The following is a 17,646-nucleotide window of genomic DNA, read 5'->3' as shown; positions in this document are numbered from 1 at the left end:
GTATATATTCATCCATTGCCCAAAGTCTAAATCATGGTCTGTTTGCTGTGCAAGGCAGGAATGCTGATGTCTTATTTCCTTGTGTGATTCCTCGTGGAGCTGGGATGTGAGGCCCAGCTGGGATCTTTAGACAGAATAGTAAATGAAAGTGCCTCATGGCCTGTGTTATTCAGTGATCTTCAAGATCAATGCTGGCTTCCTGAAGTCCAGTCTACTCTATACACTTCTTATAATCAAAGGAAGGACCTTTCTCCCTCCCCCCGTTATTTATTACAGGCTGTGTCTGAGCTTCAAACTGAGGCCACAGAGCCCTTTGCAGACACATAAACCAGCGATGAAGTTGAATTGCTTCACCTCAGAAACCAGGCTCTAAATGACTTCAGACAGCTTCTAAATATATTCAGTCAGAAGGAAAACTTTCTTCTGGCTTTAAAGCCTGGAGATAAAAGAACTGTCTGGTGAAAAAAGGCAAATTTCTCCTTGTCAGAAGAGCCAAAATGCTGCACTTGATTGTTTAAGGGCACAAGGGAAATACACGGCTTAAGTCATGCTTGTTGTATGAACTGGGACCTAATTCTGTGACTCACTCAGAATATGAGCATCCATACCAGGCAGAGGAACCTCTGGCCATCAGCAGGAGTTGGCCCAGGGCCTCCTGCCAACTCTGCCAAGGCCTTTGGCCTCTCAGAACTGGCATATGTACTTTCCTGCCCTTTCTACTGCCCCTGGAATGGCAGCACAGCCACAAGCCACAGCTGGGGTTGAGCAGCAGCTGGGTTGCTGTGTGACTCAAAAGCCTTCGGTTTTGGTCTTAACCTGCAAAGGGATAGCATAAGAAGAAACAGCTTTAAAACATTTTTTTAAGTCTACCTAAAATTCAGGATTCATAAAGAGAGTCCAGAATCAATGAAATCAAGGGGTGTCCTGATTCATCTACTTTTCCTGCAACATTAGTGTTTGCATCTGATTTCTGTCTGATTAGGGAGAGCAATAAGAAGATAGGACCCAAAGACTATTATCCAGGGTCTGTACTCACTTTCACTGACATGGATGGCTTCAAATTGACTTCAAGGGAAACTTCATCAGGCTGTAGATTTGATAGCATCATGGAGGAAAATGTAATTAAAGGACAGAAAAGAGGGGAATCATCCAATGCAATGTATTTCTTGGATAGTTAGAGCTGACTCTGTGTAACAGGGAAAGCATTTCTTATTTTCTAGGAGAAGATTTTTAATGATATTTGAGCTGAGTTTTTTGGCTGTTTTTCAGGCTTTTTATTGAGACATTGCTAGAGTATTCCACTAGCTGCTAGAGTATAAAGGGGGCAGATCAACCTTGAAATATTATGGTCCTGGGACAACTCTTGCTCTTGTTTTCTCCCCAGTGTAAATCCAGAATAACTGTAATGACTTCAGCTGAGCCACCTCAGATTTACATCAACACAAATGAGAGCAAGGCATGCCCATGCAGAGGCAGCCTGAGGGATTAGGAGTGTGCCTCAAATTGACACCCCAGCCTTAATTCAGTGGAGAACCCAAGGAACTGCTTGCCCTGCAAATGAGCATTGGTGCTGATGTATCACAGTGGGGATTTATTGAGAGGCTGGCACCTCAGTGTCCATCTCTTGTTTGCATAGCAGAGAAGGGTGAATAAATATATGAGATTAGCTCTGCACTGGGCAGAAGAGGAGGTAATTCTGGCATTAGGAGAGCTCAGCCTCAGGGAGCACAGTAGGTAAAAGTGCTTTCTGTGTTGAACACAATGAACGTTGCAGATACATAAAGACTGAGCCAAGATCCTTATTTAAAAAATAAGGTTTATTAGAGAAAACATACATAGAACCAAGTAAATCCAATTCTTTATTAAAAAATACAGAAATAATTTTGCAATAGTAAAAGAAAGTACTGGCTTTTTCTATGAAACATAAATCTGAAATTTTAGGACCTTTTTACCTTATCACAGCTGGTCCCCTTCCATACTACATTCTTAAACATACTCCATCAACTTGTGAAACCCAAGCAAAATTCTGTACAAAATTAAGGGTACAAAATTAAGAACATTTAGACCAGAAATACTCAGCTTATTTAAGATGCAAACAGTATCATAAAGCACACGGAACAGGCAATATACAGCTCTACATTGAAACATGCCTCTAAATAGTGACAGAGAATCCACTAGAGGGTATAAATTGCAGTTAATAAAGAACAATGTCTGAAGAAATAGAAAAAGAACCACAGTTTGACACTATATTTGGTAAATGGCTGCACATGTACTGAAACACTGTACATACAAAGAATGACTATATTGGTCCCACCCATACAGAACATGCTAAAATAAGTTTTTATTTGGCTCAGATGCATGAATATGTATGAGGTGTACTCATGGTGGGCAGGTGCATATCTGTGTACATACATCAGACCAGTAAGTACATACACGTGGAAAGGCACACACCTCCACAGCTGAAGACAAATCACTTCCAAAAAACCCTTTGAGGCAGGATGAGAGAAATACTAATACACTGTTTGTCATAATCCAAACTCTTGGATTATGACAAACAGTGTATTAGTTTGGGACTCCAGGCATGTTATCCCCACTTGTAAGTTCCACATTCATTTTACCTCAGCTCTCCCAGGTCTGCATATTGGCAAAGTGAATACAAAACTATCCAGTATAATGCAATGTTCACTGTTAGAGATTAGTTACTGAGGGAGGATTTGATAGCTGAGAAACAGCAAAGTATGAAAGGGTTTGCATTGTTTTTCCAATAAGTGGAACTAAGGGGCAGATGTTTTATCCCTGACGACTGTTAGAATCATATGGTAATCCTGGCATAATTAACAATTTATCCTGTATGTTACCTTTAGTAAGATTTTTTGGTCAAAAATGGAGAAGGCTTGTATTAAGAACAGCTGTAGGCATCTAAATCTATGTAGGCATCTAAGCAACCCAAATTGTTTATTATCTCCTGACAATAAGAGAAAAATAACATTGAAATATGGTGATAAGTAAAATGAGCGGATGGCAGAGTGGACATTAGGCTTTCCAGAATCAGAAATTACCTATATTCAGCATGTTGAATATTCAGCTTGAGACAAAGCTCAAGACTTATGGCAATGATACAAATGTTCAGGCTTGGCATGGACTGGCACAGAACTGCATTGCTGCATGGGGGCCTTGAAGCTGCTCACAGGCTAAGATGCTTCCTTGTTCCTCGTTGAAAGAAAGCAAAACAAAACAGCACCAAGGCAAAGATGTGTAAAAGATGAATACAGAAACCCTGACTGCTCTCTTGTCAGTGAGTGTGCCATGGGTAGCCTTGCACTGATGATCTGGATTTATACCAACATCAGGAAAGAAACAGCGAGGAAGATTTACACGCTCAAACACCCTGTAAAGCTGTGTGGTGCTATGGGCTGGGGACAGGGGTGGGAGAACTCTGAGAGGAGTTGATGTGGTCTTTTCTTTCCAAGGGGGCACTCAGGCAGCATCGCTCCTGTCATGGCCCACGGGGCTGCTGTTGACAATGCTGTACTGCCAGTGTAAATAAACAAAGAAATAAATAAATAAACCTTGCTGCCTTTTGCCACCAGAATAGAGTAGGAGCCTGGTGACAGCAGCATGGTAGTGCCAAGTAAAACCACACAGGACAGTGAAAGGAGGGGGACAATCTGAGCCAAGGACTTTTGAAAATCCTCAGCCTTACACACCTCACATCGAGTCACAGAATCGTAGAACAGAATCATAGAATAGTTTGATTGAGTTGTCAGCATCGTTCAAGCCCATAATCTTATCATGACAGCATATTTTTTAATAAATAGGAAATCTAGTTATTTACATTCTATTTTGAATATATAGTCTGGCAGGTGAAGGAACCCTGGTGAGCTACTGTATGCACACTGATTTCTCTGTTATGAGAACAGTCACTGACAAGAAACCTGTGCCGTGTGCTGGACAAGCTCCTGTTATCTCCTTTGGGATTTGCATGAGAGCAGTCACAAATGTGTTTTTTTAATGATATGAGATGTGAAGATGTGCCTATCAACCCTAAGTAGTATAGGCTGTAATAAATTTGGGAGTGTCAGAATGCAAGTTTGAAGTCTTGATTGTAGCCAAATTGCTTGTCTAGTCAGGTTTGACTCTCTCTAGCATATATTACATATGCTTGAAAAAATTAAAATAACTATATCATCACTTGATATGTGATGCCTGTTGCAAAATATCTACTCCTAAGGTTGAACAGTACCAGGAAAGAGCTGTCATTCACCTTTCAAGGTTAGTAGATATATAAACAATTCCAATGTTATAAAATATCTGCAAGATGTGATGAACGATGCCCTACATATACAACTGCTGCAGAAATGGAGGCTTATCTAGCAAATTACAGAACATTAAAAATCAAAGCTAAGACACTTTGAGCCCAATTAGCAATACAAAAACTGATAGCCTTACATACATCAAAAAAAGCCCTGTACGTGCTTCACTAGCCCTGGAAGCTAATGCTGAGGAGTTGGAAGAGAACTCAGAGCAGCATTTAAAGAATAAAAATTAAAAACTGTGAGCAGGAGTTGCTCTGTTTTGTGGCCTGATTTAAGGTTGCCACTTTCCAGCTGGATATAAACTGTTCTGCTCTCATCCTTCACACTGTTTGGAAGCAGAGACCCAGAGCCAAGATCTGATCTCATTCCTACTGGTAGAAGTATGCAGTAGCCCCGCAGAAGCTACAGCCATTACTGTAAACCCACACTTGTGTGCACCCATGCATGCTCTGCCCTGCACTGTTGCACATATTTCAGTATGAAGGATGATGCTGTAAATATTGAAATGCCAGTTGCCACACAGATTTCTTTCCCATCCTCAATATAAGCATGGCCTTCCCTCACTGCTGATTTTGTCTATCCCACCACCACCTTCCAGCTGGCCAACATCACTTCTCTTCTTCCTCCAACTGGATGGTTCTTTCCTACCTTCCGTTGCCCTTATCATTGGCAATGGGCACCTCTTGTTTTCAACCAACTTTGTGATGCTGGCTGAAAGCAGGCTGGACCTTCTCCAATCCTGGAGAAGCGATGCTGGTGGCTCTGTACACATCAGTGCTCACACCTGCCTAATGGTGTGCCATTCACAGGTCCAAGCCTGCTCCATGTGGCCATCAGCAACAGGGTGGGAGCCAAGGATTCATCCCAGTGAGCAGTGTAACAGGGACTCTTCAGAACAAGGAGAATTTTAGCAGCTTGAATATCAATAGGCGGCACAGGAAAAGATGGAAGCTAGGGGGAGAAGCTGCACTTATCCTTCATAAAAGTGCTGAGCCTTTAATGAGATATTTATTGCAAATAGTCATCAGCCAACTAGTTAAAGACCATTCTCAAGAAGTGCCTTTCATGCTGCTGAATGAAAGCAGCAGAAGAGTTTTTCTATGAGATAAAGAGTGTGTCAAAAAGTGTACAGACAACCTAATTCAAAGATGTCAGTGCATGGTAGTTTCTGTCACAGAAACTGGTACAAGATTATCCTGTAAAGGACCCTTGATTGAAAGGAAAGAAAGGGTTGCAGAAAATTAGAGAGAGGGGAAATGGAAGAACAGGGAAGAGCCAAAAGGTAGGGAAGGAATTGTGGCAAGGGTGGAGGAGACATATGCATGGTTACTGAGAGAGGGAAAGGAAGGAAAGGAAGAAATGCTGCAGGAATGGAACTGGGGAGATAAAAATGAAACTAACTACAATGAGAAGACAGGAACAGAAAGGGGTGGGAAGCTCCAGGGGAAAAGACTAGATAAGAGAGGAAGACTGAGGTGGAGAAGAATAAGTGCAGGGCAAAGGACTAAGTGACCTTTAAAGGCCCATATGGGTGTTATTTTTCAGATTCATAAGGATGTAATTAAGGGCTGTGTGAGGACACAGATATGGACAGCACTGGGAGAAAAGCTAGAGTAAAGTGAGAGAAGAGGGTCTGGTGGGTAAGGCACTAGATTCAACCAGGAGGCTTGGGTTCGGATCCCTGGCTTCACCAAAGGCCAGGCTTAAGAGTGTTGGGAAGGAGGCAATGCTGTTCACCTTCATGGAAGCTTTGCTTCATTTTTTTCAGTGTTATGCCATTTTCCACTCACATCATTGTGGGAAATTCATGCCATTTACTTCTATTTATTCAGCATTTATCTACAATTGGAAACAAATCTGTCTCCAGGAAACCCTTCTCCTTAGGTTGTTTCTTTTGCCCTACGAAGCTGTCAAGTCTCCAAGACAGGCTGAGCACCTCACAGTATCCCTGCACAGCACTGGACACAATCCTTACATGCCATTGTGACACAAATACTGAGGGCAAGTTTTGATAACAGCAGCCAAAACAGCTTGCATTTAAATTTCAGTATTGTCAGAGGACAGGTCTATCAAATGAGATACAGATTTTGTTTAAACTGATAAAAATGTGTAACAACCCTACTAAATTTAGAGTGTCAATAACTCTACTATAGTTAACACTTCTTTACAGGGTCAGTGGAAGACTGGAATATAGGTTGGCTACTTGTATGTACATAGATAGAGTAAGCAAAAGATTTTTTACTGCTAGGTTTCTGAGAGGCATAAAATGAAAAGCTGGGCATGTTGACCTGCTACACAGCTGTGGCTATAGCTGATTTCTGAAGTTTTGTGCCACAAGATTAAAAAATAAAAAAAAAGGAAAAAAGATATGTTTTTCTTTAAATACTGACGCTTACCAAGCTGATCAGAAACTTTCTGGATGCTATGGCATATTAGAAGAACCATGAAGAAGACAGTTTTTAGAGACAGTCATTTGGTCTGAGTGGAACCTGGACATGCTGATCAATTCACTGCACTGCCACTACAGCAAATGTTCAGGGCCATAAAACAGGAAACCATGAAAGTGAGGGATGATATTAATCACTAGTCTTTCACTAGCTTGCATTCACTTCAATTCAGAAGTTATTTTTCTCTCCTTCTACATTTCAGCTGGAAGACACTGAAACCTGTGAAACTGCCCCACCCTGAAATGTCCTCATTCCTGTACCACTTGGACTTCAGATTTGTGCTACTCTTCATTCTTTTAGAGATGTCTGACAAAATGGAGTTGGTTGCACTCTCAAAGGGCAGCATGATCCCACTTTTATACAACACCAAGGGAAGACACTGGGTAATAAAGACATGCTGTGCTATGCAGGGCAAGTTCAGTACAGACAGGGCTGCCTGGAGACAGGGCACAAACTCCCTGGGAACCCCAGGGAAGCCGGGGGCTTTCCCATTTTTAAAAGCCCCTCCTTCCTAGATGCTCTGTCCTTCCATTATTTCACTCACTTCACAGCCTCTCTATGCAGCCAGGCAAGCCTCTCTGAGCAACCCACAGACACACATTCTCCCCAAACACTGCTTTTTGGCAGCTGCCCATGGAGCAAGAGGAGCAAGACTCTGTAGTCAGAGATGGAGTCTCTTCTGAAGCTCTTTGAGCTATTCCTGTCCAATTATGGCGCTACCAAGAGACTTGACCATTTGAAGTATGATGAAGTGTGGTGGATGCTGAAGGAGCCAAAAGTTATGGGTCACTGAGACTCATTTTGAAAAGTTTTATTTTTAAATTCCACCTCAGCCTTCGCCTCAGGAACATGTGGAAATCTCCCAGTACAGTCATGTTCGAGTCAGTGCAAGTTTCTGCCTAGTGGCACAGCTGAAATCCTCGGGGCATGGTCTTTGGTTTGCTCCAAAGTGGAAAACCCAAACCACCTTCCATGAAACTCATAGCTAAAATGCAAAGCTAACAGGAGAAGGTGTTGGGGTCAGGTAGAGGTGCAGCTGGAAGAACTCTGTTCCAGCGAGCTAGCAGCTCTCCTGGGAGCAGGGGAGAGGGGGCTGGCCAGCAGCGGTCTCTGCTCTTTGTAAGAGAGCATGGAATAGCTTGTTAGGCTCTGGTTACTATGGGATATGGCTGAAGCTTGACCTGCTTTGTGAGCCAAGCCCCAGTCTTATGAATTCAATAGAAAAACTTTTGCAGACCTCAGTGGGACCTGGGTTTGGCCTAACATGCTTTATTTAGAGTCTTGAGTGAGAGAAACATTTTTCTTTAGATTACAGTTGAAGGATTCTTGGATTTCAGCTTAAGTCTTATGGTGGCAGGGTATTGCACACTCATATTTCTTTCTTTTTCTTTAATAAATCACTTTTCTCCTGTACTTAGCCTCTGACCAAAACCTGTCTGCTTGAACTGCAGTAAACCTGGCTGGTCAATGACATCTTTGCTGAAAGCAATCTGCTCCAACCACACCATGCACGCACTGGCTGACCCCCAGGCTGCCACATCCCCCCCAGCCCCAACCCCTCTTGCTCCAGGTACCTGGTGGGGAGCAGAGGCTTTGGGAACGAAGGGAGACAGAGACTGTAAATACATCTTTCTGTAGCTGCACTTCTGAGGCACAGGGATTTGCTGGAGCTGGGGCCAGAATGAGCAAGCTGTGCTGGAGTCTATCGGATTTGTGAAGTACAGATGTGATAATTCCGCTGCAACCACAAAAGAATTTACAACAGGAAGTGTTGCAGCTGTTGCTTATTAGCATTAGTACAAATTATGTGAAGCAAATTGTTAGCAGTCATGTTTCCATGATATTTAACTCATGGCAGTGAATAAAAGTGATTCTTTCTCAAGGAAAATTTTAGATTTCCAAGGGAATCGAATTCCAATTGTCCATGAAGGAAGCATGGATTGGAGAACAGCATGCAACTTCTCCAAGGCATCAGAGGCAGTGTGTGCAGCTACATGCTTGCCTTCTCTGGTAAAGGTATGTGAATTTAGGACCATATTCTTGGTGAAAGTAGGAAAATCCCTATGGCTCCATATGACCCAGTTGCCTGTGGCAAGGTGCGTGGGTGTCATGTTTTAACTTTACCTCAGCCAAAAATCAACACATTCTGCCCCATAGTGGAGCTGCTGAGTAAAGTTCTGCCCACAGAAGTGCCTGGAAAGGGAAGGAGGATCTTGCTGACCTGCTGTATCCCTGAATTTTTACCTTCAATGTGCTTGTTATGACTTTCTTCCCTAGCAACCCCAAGCCTGCTCGTGTGGAAGCAGCCTGTGCCAGCAGAGCAGTTCCCTAACACAAGCTCAAGAAGGTGGATTTGGAGACAAAATCCACACTGCAACAGACTGAATGTGCAATGACTGAAGGTGCAGACTGAAACATTGGGGTGTAACCTGCATGTATCTGACAGGAAAATCCCCCAGACCAAATCCCTGGGCATGACCCCTCTATCCAGCCAAGCCAGTTTCAAACCAGGGGAGCAGCTGATTTTGGTCCTTCCATGCCTGCTGTCTTGCTGGATCAGCCAGCAGCCGGCAGTCCTTTCAGTCCTTTCTGGCACCTCCCCTGTCTCCCTCCTTGCTGCTTTGGGAAGAAGTGAGAAACTGGCTCTGTGGAAGGAGGCTGTAGGTCGGAGAGGGGAAGGACCTGAAAAGCATTTAATTTTAATTAAGAAGAAGGGGGCATTTAATTCTTGCCTCCCTTTCTGGTGCAGAGGGAGGATCAGTTGTATCCAGGCAGATGTCTGACCATGGAGATGCCCCTCTGTGGGGTGAGCTGAAGGGTCATTCACAGGCTGCTTGAAGGACCTGGGGATCTCCCTTGTGGTGTCTTTCTTTCAGACAGAAGCTATTCAAATGAAAAGAGTAGGCAGGCAAATAAAGAAGGCACTAACTAATTAACTGAGAGTTTTGAGTATGTTTTGGGGCAGTGAGAGCTGACAGACTCCTCCCTGATATTGCTCAGCCCCCAAACAATGCAGCCAGTGATGGGGGGTGCTGCATCCATGGGCAGGAATGAGCCATGGGGTGGCTGTGCCAGAGTGAGAGGAATGGCCACCCAGGGGCGCTGCAGCCAGGACCAGGCTTCAGAGGAGGAGGGTGTGTGCTCCTGCTGCTGATCCAACAGCGGCATTCTTTCCACACAAAAACTTTATCAGCCATTTTCTTGTTGTTTGGCTAATTATTGCTGGTTTTGCTAATAATGTTCCATTTAATCTCTCACAGCCATCCGTTCTTTACAAAGGCATGAAGTGTAACTCATGAAGACTGCTGACAAGCTATAGAAATCCAGCCATCAGTTTAAGGCCAATAACAGCCCAGAGTGATGCTTTACATGCCCGTCCCAAGGGTGCCTGCCTGCATGAATCACGCTGAGCAAAGCTGCTGACGCTGCAAAGGCTGCTGCTCTCCTCTGCCTGCCAAGCAAGGCAGTGGGCTCAGAGAGGTGGAGGCATTCCCAGAGGCATTTCTTGAAATGCAATTAGGTCTGGCTGGGAGGGAGGCATTTGCTGGTGCGGGAGAAGAGGCAGGTGGATGGGAAGCAGTGAGGCTGGCCAGTTCTGGCAGCTGGGGCTGAGCTGGACAGCCATGAGAGATTCAAGAAGATGATCTGCCAGAGAGCACTGGCTCTGTGCTCCCAATACCCTGTGACCACTGCTCAAGCAGGGGAGGAATGGTCCCCAAGTCCTTGGACTTCAACTGCTTGCTTTTTTAAGGATAAAAATAAAGTGAAAGCTCACAAAGAATTGAAACTGCCTGGAGCAACCAAAGTGCCTTTTGATCCAAATACAAGTGCTTAGAAGAAGAAAAGAGGCACATGTGTTGCTTTTAAAGGTATCACACATCCACCCACCTGTTGGGAACAGTTAAAAAATACAACTGGCTGGCTACAGTCTGAAGGGAGAGCTGTGAAAGGAATAGCAAGCAAAGTAAGTTCTACAGGCAAAGCTTAAAGCAGCAGCCAGTGGAGAAGAAGCTGACATGCATACTCTGGTTCTTTAGTGCCTGTTCTGAGGAGACAGCCTGACCCCCCCAGCACAGCAGAGCTGCTTAATTACCTTCTCTGACAAGATTTGAAAGACAAAAATTAGGTACAATTTCTATATTACAGCGATTGCAATAATGTTTGTCTCCTAATTGCCTCTCAAGTGAAATAAAACAAAACAACACCATGCAATGAGGAAATTTTGTCATAAGCATTACTTGCATGTAAAAGGACTCCACTAACTGCCTCCCCCGTGAAAAACAGAACATTAAATATCATGGCCTGGACGGTCCTTGATGTATCTACAAGTGTGATAGCAAATGAGATGGCACCACTGACTGTGTGTGTCAGGTGCCTACATGAAAACCATCTCAGCATGTTAAATCACGTGCATGAACATCATTTCCACCACGGAGTCTCTTCACACTGTGTTGGTATGATCAGCCCCCTGAGCTGTAACATCCAGAGTCGGGGCAGGGAGTGGAGGGAAGGGGTGAGACTCAGAACAGGGGTGAGACACAGAACAGAATCAGAAGGCTTCTTGCTGAGGAAAATCTAGCTGTGGGTTGTGGTTTTCCCCCCTCACTCTCAGAACAAAATGTGAAGCTACAGATCCTCCAGAAAAACACAATCAAATGCAAAAATATTCTTGGAACAAAAATGTTCTACTTCCAAAATGTCAAAATGATGTTTTGACACTACTGAAAGCTGTAGTTTCAGTTAAATAGAATTTAATGTTAGAAAGTGACATGCTTTTATGAAGAGTTTTGATTTTGACAAAGTGGGATTTTCCAGCATTGAAGCCATCTGATAAAGTCTAACCAGCTCTGATTACTGATACATTACAGCAAGGTGGGGTTTTAAGTGAAAGAATTAAAATCCCATTTTGAGAAATGGAGAGAGGTTATCTAAGTTTGTAATTATGAGGGGAAAAAAAGTTTGTTTGAGGACTCTCTGAAGGAGATGTTACTAATACAGCAAGATTTTTACATGTTTTGGGAATGTAAGAGTGAAAAATTATCTGTACAGGTTTGCTGTTGATGGAATGTCACCTCTGCCTCAGACAGCTGACCAAAGAGATTTCCATTCTTTATACCACAGACACAAAATGATGTAGATGGGGGCTGTATTACAAGCATTGGCACGTTTAGGGTTCCCTATATTACGTCACTCAATGACATACATGACTTTTCATTTAACACAGTTCCTCAGCTCTTTCTATTTAGGGTATTTCAGCATGCAGAGAGGATTTGCTGAAAGCTGGTCAGTCCTGTAGAGATTCAATCCTGCAAATTTATGACAAGTTTTTGAATTAGGAGACCAGTCCCCAGGAGTTTAGTGAAAGTCTTGTAGGATTTGGTTTCTCCTATTTTTAAGGATGTCCAGGAGCAGGTCTTTGAATGGGTATCTTTTTGTAGGAGTTCTACTCTAGCAACATGCATCAAGTTGAATTTTATTTCATGAGGTATTTTTGGTAACATTCTTTTCTACATAAACAGGGTCAAACAATCTTGCATACCATCAGGACCCTGTTTCTCAGTAAAGTTGAGCTAACAAGCTCTAAAATCACCTGCATGACTTACAAACACTTGCTACCTCTCCTGTCATGCACTAAGGGTTTGTATGGATGTGTCCCTTCATAGTCATCCTTTGTGGATGAAAGCAAGGACGTACTCATTCCACAGATTCATACACATTTCTCAGCCTGAGACCTGTTTTGTCCCCTTCAGTTACATGGAGTGTGAATAAGCACCTTTTAGATTTGTGTAAGAGGCAGAAGTGAATTTTTAACTCACTTGGGACAGAAAGTCCAACACATCTGTCTGTGTACTGAAAGCCACAGCCCAGTCAGGAACCAACCCTACAGCATTTGTCCTGGGCCTGTGCAAAGCGCACAGCAGGAAGAATCACAACCGGCTTCCTTGTTTTTTAAAGATGCAAACAAAAACAAGTGCAGGAATTCAGATTTCTCCAGGAGTGGCGCAGAGTGTGTGTGTGGCAGACAGGCAGCTCGGGGAGCGGAGCTGACAGATGTGAGTGCCAGACACCGTGGGAGCCATCCATCCATCCATCCATCCATCCATCCATCCATCCATCCATCCATCCATCCACCCACCCATCCATCCACCCATCCATCCATCCACCCATCCATCCACCCATCCATCCATCCACCCATCCATCCATCCATCCATCCATCCATCCATCCATCCATCCATCCATCCATCCATCCATCCATCCTACCCCCCACCCTCTGCGAGACGGGACACATCCTGCCACAAACGCTCCCTGCGTTGGGGCTCCTCTTGAATGGATTACCTGCAAACGGCGGCAGGAGCATCCCGCTGGGAGCCCGCGATTCCTGGGCGGTGTTTACGGACGGGCTCGATAGGAGTCAAGACGGTCGAAGCCCATCAGACTCAGAGCACCGCAGCATCAGAGCTCAAGCCTGCTAGGGCTGCTCCCTCTAGCGGGATAAAGTTCTTCGGCTGGGGAAAAAGCCTTCCCCTCCCTCTTTCTAAAATGATTTCTTCTTCTTCTTTTTTCTCCCCCCCTTTTCTTTGTTCTTGTTCCTTTTTAAGTGAATAGTTCAAGTTTTGCGGATAGTGCAAGACACGGGGCAGTTTCCATCGGACAAAAGGTGACCAAAGGCTGCACTTTTCCAGCCCTTTTTAGGGTAGAGCATGGAGAGTGGAGCTGGTGCCCAGGCAAGGCAGGTCAGCGATTACTCCTCAGAGGCGGCAAGCGAGGGACTCTTGGTTTGTCTTCCAGCAGTCCTATGCATATGCTGCAGCTGTGTTTGGTTTTGATTTCCCACTTCTGGTTACAAAAATAGGACTTACTATAATCATAATAATATTAATGATACAAAATAATTATTGTAATTATATACTTTTTGGCAAATTATTAACACAAAGCAGCCCAAAAAGATCCCATTGGATTAAAAAAAGGTGACAATGCACAAATGTTAAAAAAGACAAAGTCTTTGATAAAAAAGAAGGAAAAGCAATCTGCAAATGAATGCATTTCTGTAAGGCAACGTTACCTTTAGTCTTCCATCTAGATTTAGCTCAGATTCTGTTGTTCAAGAAATTATTAGAACTTAGCTTGCTTGAGCTTATCAATGTGGTAACAGAGTTTCAGTGCTGGTCCCAATTTCAGCCCCAGGTATTTCATGATCATGTCGCTTTTCAGCAGTAACAAAGCGTTGCCATCAATTTCCTGGTTTCAAAGAGAGGAAGAGAATCAAAATGTGTTAACCCCCATTTAAGTGCTGTGTCCTTACACATTAAACAAGGTGAATTAAAAACAGTGTGTCATTTAGGGCAGAGCTACCTGAAATGTCATGCATTTTGAAATTTCATTAAAAAAATTGAAATCTGAGATGTGATAGGAGAAAGCCATGAAGGAAGGTTTAATTAAATGTTACTTTTTATTCTTCAAGAAACTATAAGATTAGTTTAGGTTTTCAATTTATTTTGCAATTAAAAGTAGAATTTTTTAAAGTCAGTGCTGCTCTAAGTGCAATTCTGAGAAAAGCCAGTCAGCCTTGAGAGAAAGGTATGAATGATGGAGACAGCGAAGGATGTAATCATATTAAACTGCTAAGAGAACACCTCTGGATCTCAGTTTCAGTTTTGTCCCCAGCTATTTGTGGGTTTCACATATGCCCAGTACACTTATACCCAGTGTTGCAAGTATATGGTATACGTGCATGTGCGCATATATATATATGTGTTTTTTTCTCAGATTCAAGACAGTAATAACTTGCTTATTTAATTGCATTTATTATTAAATTTGCTAGATTTTAATTTAACCCTCATGTAAATGGAGGAAATTGCCACCAAGCTCAGCTGTTTATCTCAGAACTGTTGGCTTGAAAACCTTTTGAAATCATGAAGTACTACTGCAAAAGAAGCCTGAACCCAACGTAAAACAGACTCTCCTTTACTATGGGCTGTAGACCCATGGTTTCAGCTCTTCTGTTCTTCCTTGGACCCAAAGCCTGTCTGGTTTTTCCTGACTCTATCTGTGGATCTGCCAAAAAATACTGCCTATTCCCACAGCTTCCAGCACATTTACACACTTGGAATGTCAGAGCTAAAACATCACAAGTGCTGTGTGTGTGCATAGACATACACAGATACACACACACCAACGCTGTCTACATTGTGTTCTAAGGTTTTGATGGCCAGATCTTTCCACTGTGATCCATTGCCTACTTATTAAGCAATGCTATGGATCCTAATTTGCCCTGATCATTATTATTCCATTCACTAGGTGATTTATCTGATGAGCAGTTAAGGTCACTTTCTGATTAACTCAATCAATTAATGCTCCTCATTTTGCAACCCCCACTCTATCCATAATAGAAATTCTCTCCACCTCCCCGCTCTTCTTGCCATTATTTTAAGGAAGCTAATGTAAAGTGAGAATAAGTGTTACATATAATTACTATTTGCATAAGAAATAAAATAAGAACTCCTTTAACTGTGGTGCCATAGGGTAAAAACACTGTCAAGGGTCAGGTGTGGAGGCAGCTGCTTCTAAATGTTGAGTTCAGCATTTTATTATTTCCATTATTATTACTGTGTAGGGGTCAAGATTAAACTCCATGACAATAGTATGCCAGAGGGAGCATTCATATCCAATTAAATAGCCCATATTAGCCATTTCCCTGTGCAGGTTCTTGGCTTGACTTCTTTACAGTATTACTGTGTCAGCCCTTTTAAAAATAATTTTAAGAAAGAAGAGTTTGATAACGTGGTTCCCACATGTACATTAGCACCAGCAGATTTTGAACCAGGTCTGGAACTGGAAACATCCAGTGCAATCAGGGCCGCCTTTCCCCTCCTCCATTTCCCTCCCCCTATCTTTCTGCCGAGTCTTTCCTGCTGATGGAGTCTCCATGGGATCTCACACGGTGCCGCTGCAAGGTCCCTGGCCAGGGCTGGGGCTCCCTTCCATGAGCCCAAGAGCTCCATCAGTGATGAGCTTGGCTGTCCTTGGCACACAGCCCTGCTCACAGAGCAGGGAACAGCTGATGGGAGGTGCAGGAAATTTCTCAGTCTTTAGTGGACACTCTCAGGAGCTACCTGTGACAGAGCTCCTCAGGTGTCTTGGCAAGAAGCAAAGCTTCTGCTCCTGGTGGGAAGTGCAGACAGAGCCAGGACATCCTGCAGCACCTTTTGGGGCAGTGAAGGATGTGGGCTGCAGGCTGGAAGAGCTGGCTCTGAGGACTGAGGTTGACACCCAAATAGCCTGGTAGAGCAGTAGGGAAGCACACTGCCCATGTTCAGGATACATCCTCCAGCTGTTTTCTTCCTGCTGGTCCCAGCAGCCTCTCTCTCCCAGCTCAGATGAGCTGACTGCCAAAGCAACTATCTCGGGCAATACTGTCAATGACAGTGAGTGCTTCTAAGTAAATTATGCACCTGCTCCATGGAAAGATTGAACATACAGGAAGATATGGCTGAGGTTAATGGACTAATCACTTGTCTCTCACCCCTGGGGTCTTTGTGCTAATCCAGATGAGGTTTGAAGGCTGAAAAATTGCAGGGATATATATAACTCAAAGGTGTAATTGAATTGAGTTGTGTGGCAATCATACCCAGGTTCTCACACCTATGGCATATTTTACAAGGAAACCAATGATAAGTAGAGCCCATGGGTGCTGGGTGTGCAACAAAGGATGACAGGGACAGTCTTTAGTGGCAATTTAGCTTGATCTCTTTGGTCGCAGAGCAGCTGCAGTATCATGGCATTCTCCAGTGCAGCTGGCCCATGACTGCCTGGAGCGTTCCCAGGCCCTGCTGCTACATAAAAGCTCACTTTGCTACAAATGGGAACTCGACAAAATTAGTGCTTTTGCACTCTCCATATTTACAATAAAAACTTTAAAAGTTGGGGGTTTTCCCTTTGGGATGTACCTGTATGCCTCAGACCATCTAAATTCTCACTCTCTTGCATGAAGATTTTCTCTTGATGCACAGCCCCTTCTGATATTGTCAGAAACTCATTTTATAGCAAGTTCCTTCAAATCTGAAGGTGGCTTGTTTATCTGCCTGGTTGCCCACATGACCAACATAGGCCATGCTTTCATTATCAGCTTATAAGGCAGAAGGCAGGAAAAGCAGGCCAGCACCTAACCTGTACATTTGGCCCTACACCGCTGTGCATGCTGCTGTTCTCATCCCACAGACCTGCCTACAGAATGGCAGATGGCCCCAATACCTTCCTAGGGTGAGCAGACACCAGGACCTCTGGTCACCTTCATTTCCAGCTGCCCCTCAGCCACCTCCTCTCCTGTATCTGGAAGCCCTGGAGGCAGAGTGTAGCTGGAAGTGCATTTACCTCCCTCAGCTCTCACCCCTCAGCTCTCATCTGCAGCTCCACAGCCTCACTTGTCTCTGCTGGCACAGGGTCAAGGAAGGATCAAGCCCTCTTGCTGTCTCTGCAGCACTGGGGGTGCTGGTCAGCACTAAAGGCTGGGGAGCAATTCTCATTCAGACCTAGGTCCAGGCACTTACATGAAAACTTATGACCCCCAGCCAAACACAAACAAGTCACTTCTAGGGTAAAATCCATTTTTCATAGCCAGACTGAATTGATTAAGGAGAGATGGGGAAGGCAAAAAATGCTAATAGATATATCGGTGTCAAGTCCATATACAGCAGCAGAACAAGAAACTCCAGATCAGACAAGTCTCCCCTTTACAAATTAAGGATAATAAAATTTCCATCACTGGAGGTTATCCTCACAAAAGCAACTATCATATCCTCTAGAGAGTCAGCAGGTATGTTAAATTTGGTTATGTAGTTACATAATACTGAGGGGGAAAAGATTAAAATATTGGCTGTTTTGGG

General features: G+C 43.7%; 1 protein-coding gene across 5 annotated transcripts in view; it reads right to left on the bottom strand.

Annotated features, from left to right (window-relative positions):
* Positions 1-1,820: 1,820 nt before the first annotated feature.
* SCML4 (Scm polycomb group protein like 4) overlaps positions 1,821-17,646 on the bottom strand; it is a 77,253-nt gene continuing 61,427 nt past the window's right edge. For all 5 annotated transcript variants that reach the window (XM_074537995.1, XM_074537996.1, XM_074537997.1 and 2 more), the window contains exon 8: positions 1,821-14,002. In XM_074537995.1, coding sequence (XP_074394096.1) covers positions 13,877-14,002 — 126 coding nt within the window. In that variant the 3' untranslated portion in view covers positions 1,821-13,876. The remainder of the gene's footprint in view (positions 14,003-17,646) is intronic.

This window comes from Zonotrichia albicollis, chromosome 3 (genome assembly GCF_047830755.1).
Source record: "Zonotrichia albicollis isolate bZonAlb1 chromosome 3, bZonAlb1.hap1, whole genome shotgun sequence".
Lineage (NCBI taxonomy): Eukaryota > Metazoa > Chordata > Aves > Passeriformes > Passerellidae > Zonotrichia > Zonotrichia albicollis.
Note: the sequence above shows the minus strand (reverse complement) of the source record. Positions and strands in the feature narration are given on the sequence as shown.